Here is a 19,558-nt window from a genome sequence, read left to right on the forward strand (position 1 = left end):
TTCAACAAAGACCAGTTCACTCAAGAATGTTTTGAAAATTGGCTGGACATGGTGGCTCTGTTAAGCCACCATTCTTGAGTGAACTGGAAAGGTAAGTTTGAGATCAGCCTGGCCAGCTTGGTGAAACTCTGTCTCTACTAAAAATACAAAAATTAGCCGGCATGGTGGTGCGTGCCTGTAATCGAAGCTACTCGGGAGGCTGAGGCAGGAGAATTGCTTAAACCCAGGAGGCAGAAGTTGCCAGTGAGCTGAAATTGTGCCACCACACTCCAGCCTGAACAACAGGGCGAGACTCCATCTTGAAAAAAAGAAAATAAAGAGAATGTTTTGAAAACTGTACAAGTGTCTAATCTAGCAACAGGGCAGGCTCTAGGAAGAGTGTGTTATAGCCACTGCCACCGTGGGGAGGAGGTGACTGTGCAAGCAAGTCCTCTCTGTCCATGCTGGCCATGTGAATCCCCAGATGACCACCAAGGTGCCCAGCAATCAGTACCACTCTCCCTCCTACAGCTGGTACAGAGAAAAGCTGAGGAGCATCTGTGGGCCCTCACTTACAACTTCTCTGTTCCAAGAGAAAGCTGATAAAAATGGAGATCCTAGCAAGGAATAGGATCTTCTCACACGGACTAGTTCTGTGTGTGTGGCTAAAGACACTCTGGACAATGGAGATTATGGAGAATCAGACTATGAATGGATCAGGAGTCTGGGGTTACATAGAAGGCACTTGAAGTCTGTGAAATCCTTTAAGACCCTGTCTTCACATTGAGAAGAGGAAGGCTATCATTTCCTTTTTTGTCTTATTATTTCTGCTTTTAAAAAAAATTGCTATTGTTTACATCACACACCACATCTAAAGGAAAATTTTTCTTTTGGTCCAAAAGGGCAAATGGCATGATGGTCTTTGTTCTAAAATAGGAGGATATCATCGCCCAGACCTGAACGTTAAAGAGGCAATGCCTTCTCCGCAAATTACTAATGATTGTATCTTCTGAAAACATTGTGATTTAAATTTGACTATTAAGTTTGACTTTTTAATCTGGTTTTTCAATCTTTATTTTTAACAATAATACAATATAAATGTATTTGTATGTAATCATTTTCATGTAGTATATTCATGAAGGTTCATAACTTATTTAATGACTACCTTATTGATATATATTTAGATTATTTGTAGCTTTTGGTTATAACCAAAGATATAACCAAGCATTCTTTTTTTTTTTTTCATTTATTCTTTTTTTTATCGTATTTTAGGTTCTGGGGTACATGTGCAATCATGCAGGATTGCTGCATAGGTACACACGTGGCAATGTGGTTTGCTGCCTCCATCCCCCCTGTCACCTACATCTGGCATTTCTCCCCATGTTATCCCTCCCTGACCTCCCTACCCACTGCTGTCCCTCCCTTGGCCCCAACCAACAGATCCCTGTGTGTGATGCTTCCCTTCCTGTGTCCCTGTGTTCTCATTGTTCAACACTCGCGTATGCATGAGAACATGCGGTGTTTGATTTTCTGTTCTTGTGTCAGTTTGCTGAGAATGATGGTTTCCAGGTTCATCCATGTCCCTACAAAGGACACAAACTCATTATTTTTCATGGCTGCATGGTATTCCATGGTGTATATGTGCCACATTTGCTTTATCCAGTCTATCATCAATGGGCATTTGGGTTGGTTCCAGGTCTTTGCTGTTGTAAACAGTGCCGCTATGAACATACCTGTGCATGTGTCTTTATAATAGAACGATTTATAATCCTTTGGATATATACCCAGTAATGGGATTACTGGGTCAAATGGAATTTCTATTTCTAGGTCCTTGAGGAATCCCAACACTGTCTTTAACAATGGTTGAACTAATTTACGCTCCCACCAACAGTGTAAAAGTGTTCCTATTTCTCCACATCCTCTCCAGCATCTGTTGTCTCCAGATTTTTTAATGAATGCCATTCTAACTGCTATTCGGTGGTATCTCAATGTGGTTTTGATTTAAATTTCTCTAATAATCAGTGATGATAAGCATTTTTTCATATGTTTATTGGTCTCATATATGTCTTCTTTTGAAAAGTGTTCATATCCTTCACCCACTTTTGGATGGGTTTGTTTGCTTGTTTGTAAACCTGTTTTAGTTCTTCGTAGATTCTGGATATTAGCCCTTTGTCAATAGGAAGATTGCAAAAATTTTTTCCCATTCTGTTGATTGCCGGTTTACTCTAATGATTGTTTCTTTTGCCGTATAGAAGCTCTGGAGTTTAATTAAGTTCCATTTGTCTATTTTGGCTTTTGTTGCCAATGCTTTTGGTGTTTTAGTCATGAAGTCCTTGCCTATGCCTATGTCCTGAATGGTTTTGCCTAGGTTTTCTTCTAAGGTTTTTATGGTGTTAGGTCTTATGTTTAAGCGTTTAATCCATCTGGAGTTAATTTTAGTGTAAGGTGTCAGGAAGGGGTCCAGTTTCTGCTTTCTGCATATGGCTAACCAGGTTTCCCAACACCATTAATTAAACAGGGAATCCTTTCCCCATTGCTTGTTTTTGTCAGGTTTGTCAAAGATCAGACGGTTGTAGATGTGTGGTGTTGCCTCCATGGCCTCTGTTCTGTTCCATTGGTCTATATCTCTGTTTTGGTTGTTTGACTTTTTATATGATATTTTATAGATGCTTGTCACAGGCATTGGTACTTCAGTGAGAGTTCAGTCCTTACGTTGACTAGGTGCTTTGAAAATTAAACATCATGAACAAGGAGTACATAATATTTTATCCACATTTTTAGGACAGAGTTCAATCAGGTGTCTAAAATGCAAACTCAACAGATAATATATACATATGATAAAATATACACCTATGATAATATAGGCATTGCTAGTTTTCACTGTTTTTAATTTATCATACTTATAATTAAATTTGCATATCTGGTACATATCTGATTTTCTCTGTCATCCAAATATTTTTTGAGCACATATTTCTTTGTGCTGCCAAAATAAAAACGATATACTTGATAACGCTTTGCATTATTTTGGGATAATTTTTAACACAATTTAAGATAACAATACTGCTCAAACTGGCTACAATATTTGGTAGATGGTAGATAACAAATGAAATGTGTCTTGAAAATCTGGCAGTAGAAAATCTTTGCAGTTTGCATTGCACATAGATAACAGGTCATGGTGATACCATTTATTTGCTTGAACTGAATTACATTTAGAGGTAGAAATTGTTTTAAAATATTAAAATACATATACAATTTATTTTAGCTATCAACTGATTAGCAGTTGAGGATTAATGGGTTCCTCCAAGCTTTTAAAAGAAAGACTTTGAAATTATAAGTTTGGCCAGGTGAGGTGGCTCATGCCTGTGATCTCAGCACTTTGGGAGACCAAGGTGGGAGGATCATGAGGTCAGGAAATTGAGACCATCCTGGCCAATATGGTGAAACCCCGTCTCTACTAAAAATATAAAAAAATTAGCTGGGCAAGGTGGTGATGCCTATAGTCCCAGCTACTCAGTAGGCTGAGGCAGGAGAATTGCTTGAAACCAGGAGATGAAGATTGAGGTGAGCTGAGATCACGCCACTGCACTACAGCCTGGGTGACAATGCGAGACTCCATCTCAAAAAAAAAAAAAAAAAATTGAAATTATTTTAAAAGTTTGAAAAATCTTAGGGGCCATTATCATCAAAATAATATTATATGTAGGTCTGCTGACTGAATTAAAACTTTACCTGATTAAAGTTGTTTGTAATCATAACCATACACTTTAGATGGTATTAACTGCTTGGCCCCTAAACATGTTCCAGATTTCCATAAAAAAAGAATGCCCGATATTCACAGGAAAGCAATAAACATTTGCTGCAGTTTTTGACTTTCTCACATGTGTGTGAGCAAGAAAAGAAATTACTTCATTTCAGCTGAAAATAAAATCCATGTTTTCTTATCTTTCAAGTTCAGCTCAGAATTGAGTAGTTATGTGGCAAAAAACCAATACAAGTTTGACATTAGAAAGGTAAATTTCATTCTTTGAGTTTCAAAAATAATATTTTATGCATACATAAACCTATGTAAGAGATGAAGAACAAGCACATATGTACGATAATTCTGAAAGTGCTAGGACTATTTGAGCTTAGATCATGTTAGTAAGAAAGTGTTTTTAAAAGTCTGTATAAAGTTGTGTCTTGGCTATTTTTAAATTTATATTGCTTTGGTTTATCATTTTAGTAGCTTTACTATTCAAGACTATCAATGAAGTTTTAGGTTATAAAATAATAGGTTATAAGTTTATACTTTCTATTTAAATAAATCTACCAAGATTATCTTTAGAAAAATTACCTACTATTTTGGCTAAGCCAATTATATAACATAAATATGTTTACCTTACGAAATTTTAACATTTTGAAAAGGAAGGAAGGAGATTAATATCAAGAAAGTTAAGTAAGCTTGACTACTTGTTTTTTCTTTTCCTGAAAGGCTGGCTAAAAAGTCATTTTAAATTTTAAATCAGAGAAAACTATTCTTGGTCATACCATATTTACATACCATACCTCACACCTCACACCTCATTAGCTTAACAGTGATAGCAGTTAGCATAGGAGTTGGTCAAAATTCATTAAAGGTACATATTAAGAGTGAATTTCTTTTCTTTCTTTTTTTTTTTTTTTTTTTTTTTTTTGAGATGGAGTCTTGCTGTTGTCAACCTGGGCTGGAGTGCAAAGGCCTAATCTCAGCTCACTGCAACCTCTTCCTCCCAGGTTCCGGCAATTCTCCTGCCTCAGCCTCCTGAGTAGCTGAGATTACAGGCACCCACCACCATGCCCGACTGATTTTTGTATTTTGAGTAGAGACAGGGTTTCACCATGTTGGCCAGGCTAGTCTCAAATTCCTGATCTCAGGTGATCCACCCACCTGGGTCTCCCAAAGTGGTGAGTATTACAGGCATGAGCCGCTGTGCGCCCAGCCAAGTAAATTTCATATATATAAATATCCCAATAAATCTGCCTTGAAATCTTGGGTTCCCTTTGTGTAACAGGAAATTTTTTCCTGTTCTATCACTAAAAGCTAAAGGCCATCTTGCTATTTCAATGACACTTTCAATGAATATAATTTCACAAGTTATTTTTCAATAACACAAGCCCTGAACAATATGATCCCAAACCAAATATAGCTAATTAAACTATACATACTCTCTCTTTCTTTTAGGGGAAAAAAATTCAGGGACTAGAAGGGTTTGGTAAGGCATCTGTATCTCTAAAATGAAATATCACAAAGTTATATCAGAATACAAATTCAGCTTGGGCTTAATCTTACATAGCAAATGGATTTAATTTATGGTAGAAGTTCCTTTTCAACTTAGCAACCTGAACCCCATAAAGACCTTAATTTGCCCATTTCATGATTTACATCATCTGCTTCTTGTTTGCTACAGAAGTACAGTAAGCAGGCAAACAACCAAATCAGATAGGAATTTATAGAACTGGAAGCTACACCAATTACAGTACATGGTTTGAAAAGGCAATAAAAATTATCGAGTCAGTGAAACGGCAAAATAATTTACCTCACCATCTTGGCAATCTTGAAATACCCTACAAAAGCAAGAAAAATACAGCTCTCTCTTCATAAAGCAAAGCAGATTAGAAATAATGCCCTTGTTCCAAAGAAACATTATTAACAATAAGAGCTACCATCGATAGTGCCTGCAATGTTTCCAGTAACCCTGCAATGTAGGTACTGTTATTCCCAGGTAGAGGTGATGATAATAACAGCCAGCACTAATAGTCAGCATATGAACAGTACAATGCTAAATGCTTTATACTTAGTATCTTGTTAATCTTTACAGTAACCTTTAGGCATTATCATTATCCCATTTTATAAAGAAACAGAAGTTCAGATTGGTTTAAGACACAGGTGCAAAGTCACTCAACTAGTGATTGTCAGAGACCAGGTTCAAAAGCCCAGTTTGTTATCTATTGGTCCAAGCCTATGTTGTTCCTACTCCAAATGACTCCTCCTCAAGAAGTATTCAAAATACTGGAATATTAATTATGAAGAAAGCTCTCTGAACAGCACATAAATTGTATTTAACTATATGGAAAGCTTCTAGAATCTATTCTAAAATGTACCACAATATTACAGTAGATTGCTAAACTTCCTAAAGTGAACTAGATTATCTGAAATAAAAACTATACTTTATAAGAACAGAACAGATTAAAGCAGTAATTGGGAAAGGCAAGAAATTTATCCAGGGTGCTTGCCGAGGTTATTTACAGGGAAGGAAGATAGTCATGGAGAGCTTCCATAAATAAAAAAGGTTTGCCATAAATTCTTTACTTCCCTAAAACAGGATGGGGAAGAAAGGGCAATTGTTCAGTATCCACTCCCCATGGGTCCAGTTTTAACCACCACATTTTGATTAATTAAAGAAGTACTTATGGGGCTGGGTGCAATGGCTCATGCCTGTAATCCCAGCACTATGGGATGCTGAGGCAGGCAGATCACCTGAGGTCAGGAGTTCCAGACCAGCCTGGCCAACATGGCGAAACCCCATCTCTACTAAAAATACAAAAATTAGCCAGGCAAATGACACGCACCTGTAATCACAGCTACTCAGAAGGCTGAGATATGAGAATTGCTTGAAACCTGGGAAGTGGAGTTTGCAGTGAGCTGAGATCGTGCCACTGTACTCCAGTCTGGGTGACAGAACAAGACTCTGTCTCAAAAAAAAAAAAAAAGCACTTATGACAGTATACAGAAAAGAATTAAGATAGCAGGCCTATTATTAGAAAACCTTCTTGCAAGGTCAGCCCATGGCTGGCATCTGGGATCTTGGATTTGGGGAGGGTTCCCACCATTCCCTGATAAGAATGGTCACTGTGCCTAAACTGAAAACAATATGGTTTGTGCTAAACACGTTCTTTCCTTCTGTAGTCTGGAATTTTGGTCTGTGCCAGGCAGGAGGTACCCACATAAGTAGTCCCCAATAAAAGCTTTGGGCACTGACTCTAAAGAGCTTCTCTTATAGACAACATTGTGCATTTCACCTATGTTGTCACAACTTGTTGCAGGGGAAATTAAGCACATCTTACGTGACTCTACTGAAAGGGGATTATTGAAAGCTTGCAAAGGGTTTCCTCCAGACTTTGCCCTTGTGCCTCTTCTGTTTGCTGATTTTTGTTCTTGTGTTCTCTTGTAATGAATCCTAGAGCTGTGAATACAACTACATAGTGAGCCTTGTGAGTCATCCTAGTGAATCACTGAACATGGGGATGGTCTTGAGGACACCTGACACAGATAGTAAGATACCTTCACATTGTATTTATGAAATATTTACTCCCAACAAAATTTGCCTAAGATACGCATGGGCTTAGGGTGGTTTTATTGCCCCACTAGCAAATACCAAAGTAAGCTTCAAACACCCTGTCTTTTGATGCAGTTAAGTAATGTGTATTTTTAATAAGTGATACCTACCAGGAACTCTAGCAGGAAAAGAATCAGGAGACCCTGCTCCAGCACCGCCCTCTTCTTCATCTTCTTCAAATTCCAAATTCTCTTCTTCACCAGGTGCCAAAATTCTTCTACATAAAAAAGGGCAGAAAAAACAGTGAGCTGCAAAACTAAATATGCTGGTGATGCCTCACAGCTACTCGTTTCCCAGGTAAGATGCTGATATATAAAAATACTGATATACTGTTATCACTGCTGATGTCAATGATATCAATAATACCAAAGTTGATATTTAGGAAAACCCAGAAATATCTAAAAATGAAGTATAAAATAAGAAAACAAATATAAATGTTTATTTTACCTTAATGGGACAGGCTGAACATCAAATGGGAATTCTTTATTATATGTAAGAATATTCTTTAGGACTAGAATAAGAAGACAAAGAAACATGAATTCTTCCATGAAACAAAATAAAAAATTATATCCTCAATGACTAATTTTCTGATCAATTTTATCATGAATATTAACATATATTTTTAAATTCCCAGCCTTACCACCATTTGAGAGCTACACAGTGCATTTGTCCACTGAAGGTCTTAGCAAAATCAAAACATCTATGGGATACTCTAGATACCAGTATCTTTATAGTAATGTCAGATCTCCAAGAAGAGTAAATTCCAGAGTCTCAAAGCCTTCATGGGAAATGAATCCTATTTACAAGGTCCTAAGTGAGACATAGGGTAACAGAAAAAGAGAATGCCTCCTCCCTATAGTCGTTTAATTAAAAGATCTGAGCCTGGGCAACACAGGGAGACTCTCATCTCTACAAAAAAAAATTTTTAAGTTAGCCAGGCATGGTGGCTGAAGCCTGTGGTCCTAGCTACTCAAGAGGCTGACGTAGGAGGATCACTTGAGCCCGGGAGGTCAAGCTGCAGAGAATCATGATCACGCCACTGCAATGCAGCCTGGGCAAGAATGATACTCTGTTTCAAAAAAAAAAAAAAAAAAAGTTGTATATAAGATGCCCAGTTAGAGATACTTGAGTACATTTTATTCTCTGTCCTGAGATTTCCTCTCAATCCCATCAAACTGATAGTTTGTAGTAGCAAGGTTATAATTCTCATATTTCTTTTATGATAAAATTTATTATACTGAGTCCTAGCATTCTGAGTCTTAAAAAATTATTATAATCAGCCATGTACCACATAATAATGTTTCAGTCAGCAATAGACCACATATGACAGTGGTTCCATAAGATTATAATGGAGCTGAAAAATTCCAACTACCTAGTATATACTATACTTTTTATAGTCTATTGTTTACATAGAACTTACTATACTTACTATACTTTTTATCATTATTTTAGAGTGTACTTTAGCCTCACTCTGTGACCCAGGCTAGAGTGCAATAGTGTGATTTCACCTCACTGCAACACTCACCTCCCAGGTTCAAGCAATTCTCCTGCCTCAGCCTCCCGAGTAGCTGGGATTCAGGCATGAGCTACCACACTTGGCTGATTTTTTATTTTGAGTAGAGACAGAGTTTCGCCATGTTGGCCAGGCTGGTCTCGAACTCCTGACCTCAGGTGATCTGCCCACCTCAGCCTCCCCCCAAAAAAGTTGATTATAAAACAGCCTCAGGCTGGTCTTTCAGGAGGTATCCAGAAGGCACTGTTTCACAGGAGATGACAGCTCCATGTATGTCACTGTCCCAGAAGATCTTCCAATGGGACAAGATGTGGAGGTGGAAGACAGTGATATTGATGATCCTGACCCTGTGTAGTCCTAGGCTAATGTATATGTTTCTTAGTTCTTAACAAAAAAGTTTGAAAAGTAAAAAAAAAAAAAATTAAAACTTTTAAAACTTTTAAAAATAGAAAACATTGACAGAATAAGGACATAAAGAAAAAATATTTTTGTGGCCAGCACGGTGGCACATGCCTGTAATCCCAGCACTTTGGGAGGCTGAGGTAGACGGATCACTGGAGGACAGGAGTCCATCCTCCAGTCCTGTAGTTTTCAGTGGACTGTAGTTTTTAGTGACATGTAGTGTGTAAGTGGGCATCAATGACTAAAGCTTTATATTCCCTACTAGATGCTATTGCAAATGTTTACTAAAGTAATTTTGTTTTTATTAAAGTGAATAAGACAAAAAAAAGGCTAATACATATTTAGATGAGGAACAACCTCATATATTCTATAACAAAGGTGAACTCCAAAAATAAAAAATTACTATAAATATTATAGAAGTAATGAAAGCACCCCCCAAAAAAATCACATAGAACTAGATACTAACAGAAATAAATTAAATCAGCATCTTTGTTAAATAGGCTTAACATCCATGATAGATTATTTTTCCAAAGGAGTATCACAAAAAAATATAAACATAAACTTACTTGGTTCTAGCTTCTTCAGGTCCTCCAGTTTAAATTCTTCTTGAGACTGTGTGGACTAAATTTAAAATAAGCATATTACATCTTTTCACTACAAAGATTTCACTGCACCCTTTAAAGCAGCAAGAACCAAATACTCTAAAGTAATCTACTTCTTGCTTTCAAGGTAGAAAATAAAAAGTCCCAAACTGGTGTTTGTTTATTTTTGGAACACTCAGGCCAAAAATAAGAGAAAAAGTTGAAGTCATATCTCTTCTTTTACAGTTGACAAAGTATGAATTAAAAAAGTAAGAATGTAATAAATGTTGTTATAAAACACTTCTGAGACAATACTGCTTTTGGCATGAATTTCTAATGTTTTACCATAATAATGCAGAATAATTTATTTTCCTTGTATTAGAGAGGGGAAAAAAATCCTTACCTGTAAAGCTGCACTTCGCAATTCCAAGCATGTTGCGATTTTGCCTATGGTTTTCTACAGAAGAGGAAAAAATACTATAAATACCAAAATTATCATAACTGTTAGTTCAAGTTAATTTTTATTAATACAAGATCCATAATTCTCTTAAATAAGTTTTAAGAGACATTAAGAAACATTTTATTTCTTTCTAGCATCTTTTAGACATTAAAGAAAAGAAATAAAAGGGTTGGGATGAGGGAAAGAAGGTGAGTATATATTTTCCTGACCTAATGTGCCACAATTAATTCTAAATCAACTTTGCTTTGATGACAGCTGTAGATATTATTTAAATGGCTGCCTGATATCTGCTACCCTAAGCTTCACCTTTTCTTATCCATAAAGCCTAAAATTAACCTTTTAAAAGACTTAAAAATATCTGAAAGTTAACACAATGGTATAATTTTGACTTAAGTCCAACACCAACTTGTTTAATTAAATACATAGGCAACACGAAGCAAAACTGATGTTTGTGATAAACGGTGGTAAATTTTATAGTCGGATCTGTTTTATATAATATGAGCTATAAAATGGATATTAATGATAGGGCATAGATATTCTTTGCCTTTAATAAGCTCATGTTGTATTAGGAGAGATAAGACACCTTCAGAATCACTATAAAATAAAGCAGACATTTGATTGTATGAGCCTTAGCAAAGTAAGCCATTATATGACCTAAAGAAACAAAACAAGATTGGTATTAGGAATCAAGCCCCAACAACCAGGAGGATTTCTAAAATTAAAGAGTTTAGAAAATTGTCATGGTTCAAATGTCTAAAGTCTCAAAGGGAAAACAGAGGGAAAAGTAAAGTTGGGAGAAGGGGGCTGTCATTCTGAAGTGGACCTTCAATAACTAGCTGAGGAATCTGTTATTACTTTAGCAGTAAGTTACACAGAAGGTGTTTTGTTTTGTTTTAATAACATAAACACCTCTTTCAGATCTGCCCTTTAAGAAGACTATCATGTCCGGGCACAGTGTCTCCCGCTTTAATTCCGGCACTTTGGGAGGACGAAGCAGGTAGATCACTTGAGGTCAGGAGTTCGAGACCAGCCTGGCCAACATGGTGAAACCCTGTCCCTACTAAAAACAGAAAAATTAGCCAGGCATGCAGGCGTGGTTGCATGTGTCTGTAGTCCAGCTACTGGGGAGGCTAAGGCAGGAGAATCACTTGAACCTGGGAAGCGGAGGTTGCAGTCAGCCGAAATCACACCACTGCACTACAGAGGTGGTAACAGAGTGAGACTCTATCTCAAAAAAAAGAACACTATTGTGATAAAACTATACATAGGTTGAAGTATAAAAGGGCAAAGACTAAAGGCAAAATCAATCAGGTTATTCCGGTTGTCCAGGTAAATAGTAATCAGAACAAAAATGCAAATAACTAGGGTGGAAATTAAAGGGAAGAGATTCACATAGGAAACATATATCAGGGCAGGCAGCTGAATTATGCCCATCAAGCATTTTAAGTCCTTCCAAAAGCAATACTTCTTAAGTTTTTATTAGGAATAAATCCAGATCATAAAAGTATTTATGCACAATGTCTGCAATGCCTTCACAATGAAATATTCTGGGAAGGAAGAAAAACATATTTTTCTAAATGTATTGATAACTTGCAAAAGTTTAATAAACTGGACTTTCTGTTTTGTCAATTTTCTTTGGAAGATAAATAAGGAGCAAAGAGGAGTAACAAGTGCTGTGCTGGTCCCTAGCACTTACGCAAGTGGGCACTATACAACTACTGCATCTACAATAAACAGCTGCTACAACTCACAAAATAAACCACTACTGATCAAGATATTACTCGAAGCCAAAGAACAAGTGACAATATTTAACCATCTCCACAATCTTTAAAAATTCTTTTTAATCCCAATATAAGAGAGTTTAGAAGATGCCTAATTTTATTCTGAAAATTTAAAGATTACATTTGAAAATTGCATTTATATTGTAACTGCAAAAGATTTCATGTATTCATAAATTTACTCACTCTGTCACTCACTCTGTTGCATAGCAACCAGCAAAAGCCTTTTCTACATAAAATCCAATATCCTCAAATTATTGTTGTTCAAACATGCCACTCAATTCTAAGAAAACTAGTAAGTAATTCTAAACACAAATATAAAGTAATAGTAATGGCTAACAACTATGAGCACTTATTAAGTGACAGGCTCTCCCAAGTGATTTACAAACATTAATTCATTTAATCCTCACTATAACTCTGTGAGTTAGACACGATCATTTTAAAGGTGTGAAAACTGAAGCCTACAGAGGTTAAGTAACTTCCCTAGGCATCAATGCTTTCTCTCATCCAAGTACTAATCAGGGCTGACCTTCCTTAGCTTCTGAGATCATAAGAGATGGGGCGCACTCAGGGTGCTATGGCGGTAGACCAGCAAAGCCTTCTATGCAAGACAGTTATATATACAACAAAACAATACATATATATCAATACCATTTAGCTATACTTTTATGTTCTTTGAAAACTGATTTTTGAAAAGAATTTTCTCTGTATTGAGATATATCAATTACTAAGTCTTTTAAAACATTAATTTACTTCTTTTCCTTTCTTTACTATAAAATCCATGTGATTTCATGCTTTTAACATTTAAGGTAAAATGTTATAGTTTAACAACTATGAGTCCACTAATAATCTATGTTAAATTTAAATATTTCTTGAAGCAGAAGCAACAGCTTTATATATAGAAATCTACTGAACTATGGCAAAATACCTCAATCGGCATTATTCATAACTATTTTAAGGGACCACACCCAACCTCAGTATTAAAAAGGGAGTGGAACACTATCATTTCAGCTATTGCATTAACTTTTAAAACATGTAGAATGTATTGATATCAAAATCAAGTGCTTGCTACTCTAATTATTTCACTTTTCTTAGATATAGATGACTCAGAAAAATGATTAGGCACAAGTTCATATGTGTCAGACAATATGTATTGACAATTAAGACTTGAATTATTAGCACTTCACTCAAATTAATTGCTCATATCCAATATGGTATAAAAATGGAAAATACTTTCATTCTCAAAATACTGGCTGTTTAATTTTGTCATTGCTAAGAAAACTGACATCTCAAAAGATCAGTTAAAGGAAAAGATGGAAAAAAATGGACAATTAAAGAGCTAAGTTAATTTTGCTAAAATGTATTCAATCTAGATAAGAAAAAAATAGGTTTAAAAATACAAATAAAGTAGTATATTCTCACTTAATCCAGACTTATTTTTTTAGATTCAACAGCCAGTAATCTACTGTCTAGCTGGGAGCTGGAGGTGATGGGAGTAGAACTGGGAAGAAGAAAGGGTGGTGGTAAAGGTGGAAAGGGGAGCCTTATAAAATATAAAACAAGCATATAGTGCTGGAATTCTCATTACCACCAAATTGACTCAAAACAGGGAAGCACTTTCTAAGCATCATGAGACAGAATATTCTATTCTGTCCAGAAACTTACTTGAGAAAATCTACTACACCAAAGTAAGGAATTCAGTGGAATGAAAGCTTTTGGCAGCTATTTGTTGGCTACTAAACCCTGTTGTTATAATGACAAAACTATCAGGAAATGAAATGAAAGCTACTCATATGAAATAATAAAATGAACTAATCATAAAAGAGGATCAAATAAGTATCATGAATTTTATTTTACACCAGAAATCTCTGAGATTAAGAAAAAATTTATGAAGTTTTCATACTATTTATCATCAATTAATAAAGTTTAGAGATCAGCAGTTCTGCTTTAGAGCTCATTAGACTTCAAATAAATATTGTGAAAATGAATGTAAGTTATTCTCTCAAAAATGAGAATTTATCTAAAAAATCAGAATTTTGTCTTACATAACAATCATATGCAAATAAATATCAATAACCTAAGACACCGAATAGCATTTATTCATCAAAGAAATTTTTCTTTTTTTTGAGATGGAGTTTTGCTCTTGTTGCCCAGCCTGGAGTGCAATGGCATGATCTTGGGTCACCGCAACCTCCACCTCCCGGATTCAAGCAATTCTCCTGCCTCAGCCTCCCGAGTAGCTAGGATTACAGGCGTGAGCCACCACGCCCAGCCCATCAAATATTTTTAAGAGCTCACCGTGCACTAGGCAGTAACAAGTTTCGTAAATATGGTTGGCTTTTTAAAAAAAAAATCTTCTTTCAAAGTTCTACAAACTATTAAATGGTTGGCATAATTCTAAAATTTGTCACTGCTACAAAAACATTAAAAATAGTAAGAGCATAAAAATTACAATTCAAAATAAAAATCATAAAGAACAATTTTGCTTAGCATAATGTAAAGAACATTCTCCAGTTTCCTCTTGAAGAAAACACAATCGAGTTTTCTCCTTTGGCTTGCGTGCTAGGTCTGGCATTTAATTAATTTTGCAGATCCACCAGTTTATATCAAAATGTCCCATAATATGTTTCAGAACACTAGACTCAATGAAATGTTCTTTGAAGGGATAGGGAGACTTCCAAAAGCAAATAAATTTTAAAATACTACCTGTCCAAACTCTTTAAAATATTCAACATACACATGCACATACCAAAGGCTCCGAGAAGTCACAAACTCTATCTGTTCAAATAACACCCATTAATTTTTCAGAACCAATGTCCCCTAGAATACACCCGGAACATCTTTGTTTTCTAATCATTTATTAACTTAAAGCCTCTGATAACTTCCTCCTTATGTGACAATGAAATAAGGCCGACATGTCAGTATGACTTTTTTTGGCCTGCTATGAATGTTTTACTTGCATGTTTAAAGAAAATTAAACTTTTAAAGGCATACAACTTGCCTTATATTCACAATGTAGTAAAGAGTGATTTGGGGTTCCTTCTCCAAGCCCAAAGAATAGGCAGGCAAGCACAAGCTCTCTCTGTAGTCACAACTGGCAGCCACAAAATGCCTCCTAGGCAGGTATCATAAATAACAGGTGCCTCAAAAATCAGGCCTCCAGGAAAGAAGGAGGTGCAGAACACTTCACAGTAGAGAATATGAGAAGATTCAGGGATATTTTGAAAATCACTTAGTGTTCTCTAATCCTTCATTTCATACATAAGGAAATTAAGGCCACAGCCAGACAAAGAATGCAAGACTTCTAATCTTCTGACTCTAGATCTCAGCCCCCTCCTCTAGGTCATGCAGTCTCCTGGTCTTTTTGGGGTAGGAGATCTGTGGGTCTTTGCAACCAAAGATAAGCTGAAAAAAAACAGTAGCCATGTGGCTGCTAAGGAATTGCTACAAATTTAAAACTAAATAGCATTATCAAACACCGGCTTCAGCCTTAGAAAGTTAAAGAAAATTTTTAAAAAGTTAATTTTTTTTCTCAGTGTAATCATTATATGATAAGGCTCCATGTCTTGATTTTTTTTTTTTTTTTTGAGACAGGGTCTCGCTGTGTCACCCAGGCTGGAGTGCAGTGGCATGATCTCAGCTCCACCTGAGCTGGGACTCCAGGCTTACGCCACCACGCATGACTAACGTTTGTACTTTTAGTAGAGATCGAGTTTCACCATATTGCCCAGGCTGGTCTTGAACTTTTGGGCTCAAGCAATCCTCCCGACACAACCTCCTAAAGTGCTAAGATTATAGGCATGTGCCACTGTGCCCAGCAGTATTTTTTTAATATAATTTTTAGCATGTTTTAGGTCAAATCACTTTATATTTGAGGTCATGTGGCTCAGAAGTCCTATACTTCAGCAATATATGTTGAAAACAGGATGTAAGTAACTCAAACAGGTGATTAAACATCAAACATTTTTAAATTCCCTACGTTTTCATTGTTTCCATGTTCATAACACATTGTTAGCTATTAATTCATATATGTGGATATATGAGATTCTGTTTATAAAAATTTATGTCCTGTAACTTTCAATTCTGTGATGCCAGCTGATCATTTCCTAATCAATTCCTAAAGAAATTTCACACATTTTACAGAGGCTCCTTTCCTTAAGCAAATTAGTCATTTCCACTGTGGTCATTATTTTCCAGGGTTAAAATCCTAAGACTCCTAATATCTATTATGCCTATTAGGAACTATTAAGAAAAATATATATATTCTTTTAAATTTATTTATTTTCGAGATAAGAGTCTTGCTTTGTCACTCAGGGTAGAGTGCAGTGGTGCTATCTCAGCTCATTGCAACTTCCACCTTCCGGGTTCAAGTGATTCTCCTGCTTCAGCCTCCCTAGAAGCTGGGATTACAGGCATGCACTACTATGCCCAGCTAATTTTTGTATTTTTAATACAGATAAGGTTTCACCATGTTGGCCAGGCTGGCCTCAAACATCTGACCTCAAGTGATCCGCCTGCTTCAGCCTCCCAAAGTGCTGGGATTACAGGCATGAGCCACCTCACCCAGCCAGGAAAAGTATATATATATATATTCTTTTAAATTGCAGTAATGTGATTTTTTTTTGAAATATAAAATTAAAAAGTACATTAGATAAAGTAGATCCTAAATATTTTAAAAATGCAAATATACTAATTTGTGCAAGAAATATGGCTAACTCTAGTCTTTGGGGGTTTTTCTTCCCAAATTCCTATAAATAAGAGTCAAATGAACATGGAAGAATAGACTAAAATGAATGTTGTTAGGCTTACTGTAGAAGTGTGCAAAAAATCATTACCACTCCCTTTGTACAGAAAGAATAAGCAAGAGCAAATTAAGTCACCACGGTTTTCACACTGTCTTTTCTTAAGAGATGGGGGATAGATTGACACATTTTTCTTCATTATCTGCAAGATTAAACATTGACTTAAACTAGACACTCTGAGCCAAGAGAAAATGGGAGTTGTTTCCTCCCATTTCTTCTCACTCTTTTAAAACTTCAGTAGCCTGTTTTTCAAAATCACTAACAGTCTAGAGAATCAACTTGACACACAAAAAATTTAATTCAAGGAGAAAAGGTACCATGGAAACATTTTGCAACCTTATGCATTTATTTTGCAGATGGATTTTTATGCCAAATTCTTGACTTGAACTAATTTTTTTCAGTGGAGAGGTGTTTTTGTTTGTCTTGGTCTTTTTTGTGAGTATTTGTTTGTTCTGAGAGGAGGTAGATAAGGAGTCATGAAAGCTCAGAGTCAAATAAATGTTGAGGTGAAGTACAATTACCCACAATCTTTCTATTTTCCCAAGTGACCCTAGACACACTCCAGTCTCTGGATTTCCCCAATCTTCACCAGAGTGTGGATTGGGTTCTCCCCAACTTCAGCGAAAACATGGATGGTCTCCACTAAAGTTAAACAAAGCCTACATGGCTAAGCAAAACCATTTTTTTTTGGTGATAAGTCATATGGTATCTCTAAGCATTTAATGTTAGGCAAAGCATAATCAACATCATTCTTTTTACTTAGGTATAACAGTTTTTTATTTTTGTTTTGTTGTTTCTTGTTTTGCTTAATGAACTCAAAAGACAAAACAATTTTCATTTGGAATCTGATGTATCTAGAGATTATTTTAAAGTACCTTTTGTTCTTCTGTGAATTCAGAATTGTTGTGTTGAGCTTGGGCCTCCTTTTGTAGATGTCTTGCTAATCTATAAGAAGAATACACATATTCTTTAGAATGGAAGGAAAGCAAACTACTGCAACAAGTTGCAACAATTTAAAGCTTTTTAACAATGTGAAGTATATTTTGTCCAGTTTTTAAAATATAAATCTACATTACTTTAAGACTTAAATGCTTCTGAAAAAAAAAAAAAAAAAAAGCCAAACTCTTTATACAATGATGATGAAAATAAGATACAATATTTTCCAAAGCATTTCACTGGGACAAACTTCAGTTCTAGGCAGTAAAAACAGAGCTGGAAAGAATCTCAAAGGGTATCTAATCCAACTTTCTTTAGTATGCATGACTTTCTTCTATAATAAGCCAGTAAGTAGTTGTCCAGATTCTGCTTAAACACTTCTAGGGAGCACCAATGATAATACCAACCAGAGATACTTTATCAGTCTATCATGAATTTGCTAGTAAAATTAATCCCAATTCAAATTACAGCAATGACAAAGTGGTAATAATCCATCCTATTATCAAAATATACTTTTGAAAACATGTTTCCATGGAAAATAAAGAAAATTCTCCACCAATCAGCAACAGAAATCATTGTCCAATTATCATTATACTTAAAAATAGCAGCTAGGTGACAAGGCATGGTGGCTCACACCTGTAATCCCAGCACTTTGGGAGGCCAAGGTGGGTGGATTAACTGAGGTCAGGAGTTCGAGACCAGCCTGACCAACATGGAGAAATCCTGTCTCTAGTAAAAATACAAAAAATTAGCCGGGTGTGATGGCGCATGCCTGTAATCCCAGCTACTTGGGAGGATGAGGCAGGAGAATCGCTTGAACCTGGGAGGCGGTGGTTGCAGTGAGCCGAGATCATGCCATTGAACTTTAGCCTGGGCAATAAGAGGGAAACTCCGTCTCAAAAAAAAAAAATTAGCAGCTAAGCCTTGCACAAGTTTTTATGGATGGATCTATATTATTAGTCCAAGCTCAACAATGAGGACCCAAAGCTATTTCTGAGACAGGAAAAACTTGTATAGTTTAGTTTGTAAAAGTCAATCCTCTTACAAACTAAACTATAAAACTATGGTTTCAACTATAAAAAGACCAATTTTGGGTAAAGGATTTGAATAGATATTTCTCCAAAGAAGACATAAAATAGTCAATAAGCACATGAAGAGATGATCAAAATACAGATCGAAATCACAATGAGATATCACTTCATACCTACTAGAATGAGTATATATTTTTTTTAAAAATGGAACTGCATCCTTATGGTGGGGGGGAGGGGAGAGATACAGAAGATAACAGGTACTGACAGGATGTGAAAAATTGGAATCCTCATATAATGCTGGTGGGAGCTTAAAATGGTACCAGCCACTGTGGAAAACAATGTGGCCATTCCTCAAAAGTTAAATATAGAGTTACAACCCAGCAATTTCAAAATCCTAGGTATATACCCAAGAGAACTGAAAACGTATGTTTACACAAAAAAACTGTACACAAATGTACAGACAAAAGTGAAAACAACCAAAATGTCTATCAACTGATGAATGGATAAACAAAATGTAGTATATCCATTCAATGGAAAATTATTCAGTCAAAAAGAGGAATGAAGTGCTACTAACATGCCGTCACACAGATGAACCTCAAAAACATCATGCTAAATGAAAAAAGCCAGATGCAAAAGATTACATTCTATATGATTCCATTTATATGAAATGTCCAGAATAGATCAGTCCACAGAGACAAAAGGCAGATTAGTGGTTGCCAGG

At 35.9% G+C, this 19,558-nt stretch overlaps 1 protein-coding gene across 1 annotated transcript in view; it reads right to left on the minus strand.

Annotated features, from left to right (window-relative positions):
* Positions 1-19,558, minus strand: part of AIDA (axin interactor, dorsalization associated) — a 39,713-nt gene that overhangs the window by 12,644 nt on the left and 7,511 nt on the right. Inside the window, exons 2-6 of the mRNA XM_032289335.1 lie at positions 17,746-17,815; positions 10,234-10,287; positions 9,816-9,870; positions 7,782-7,845; positions 7,445-7,551 (exon numbers count right to left, since the gene is read on the minus strand). Of these exons, the coding sequence (XP_032145226.1) occupies positions 7,445-7,551; positions 7,782-7,845; positions 9,816-9,870; positions 10,234-10,287; positions 17,746-17,815 (350 nt within the window). The remainder of the gene's footprint in view (positions 1-7,444; positions 7,552-7,781; positions 7,846-9,815; positions 9,871-10,233; positions 10,288-17,745; positions 17,816-19,558) is intronic.

The sequence above is a fragment of the Sapajus apella genome, unplaced genomic scaffold (assembly GCF_009761245.1).
Source record: "Sapajus apella isolate SASKATOON/1434 unplaced genomic scaffold, GSC_monkey_1.0 scaffold22, whole genome shotgun sequence".
In the NCBI taxonomy this organism is placed as follows: domain Eukaryota; kingdom Metazoa; phylum Chordata; class Mammalia; order Primates; family Cebidae; genus Sapajus; species Sapajus apella.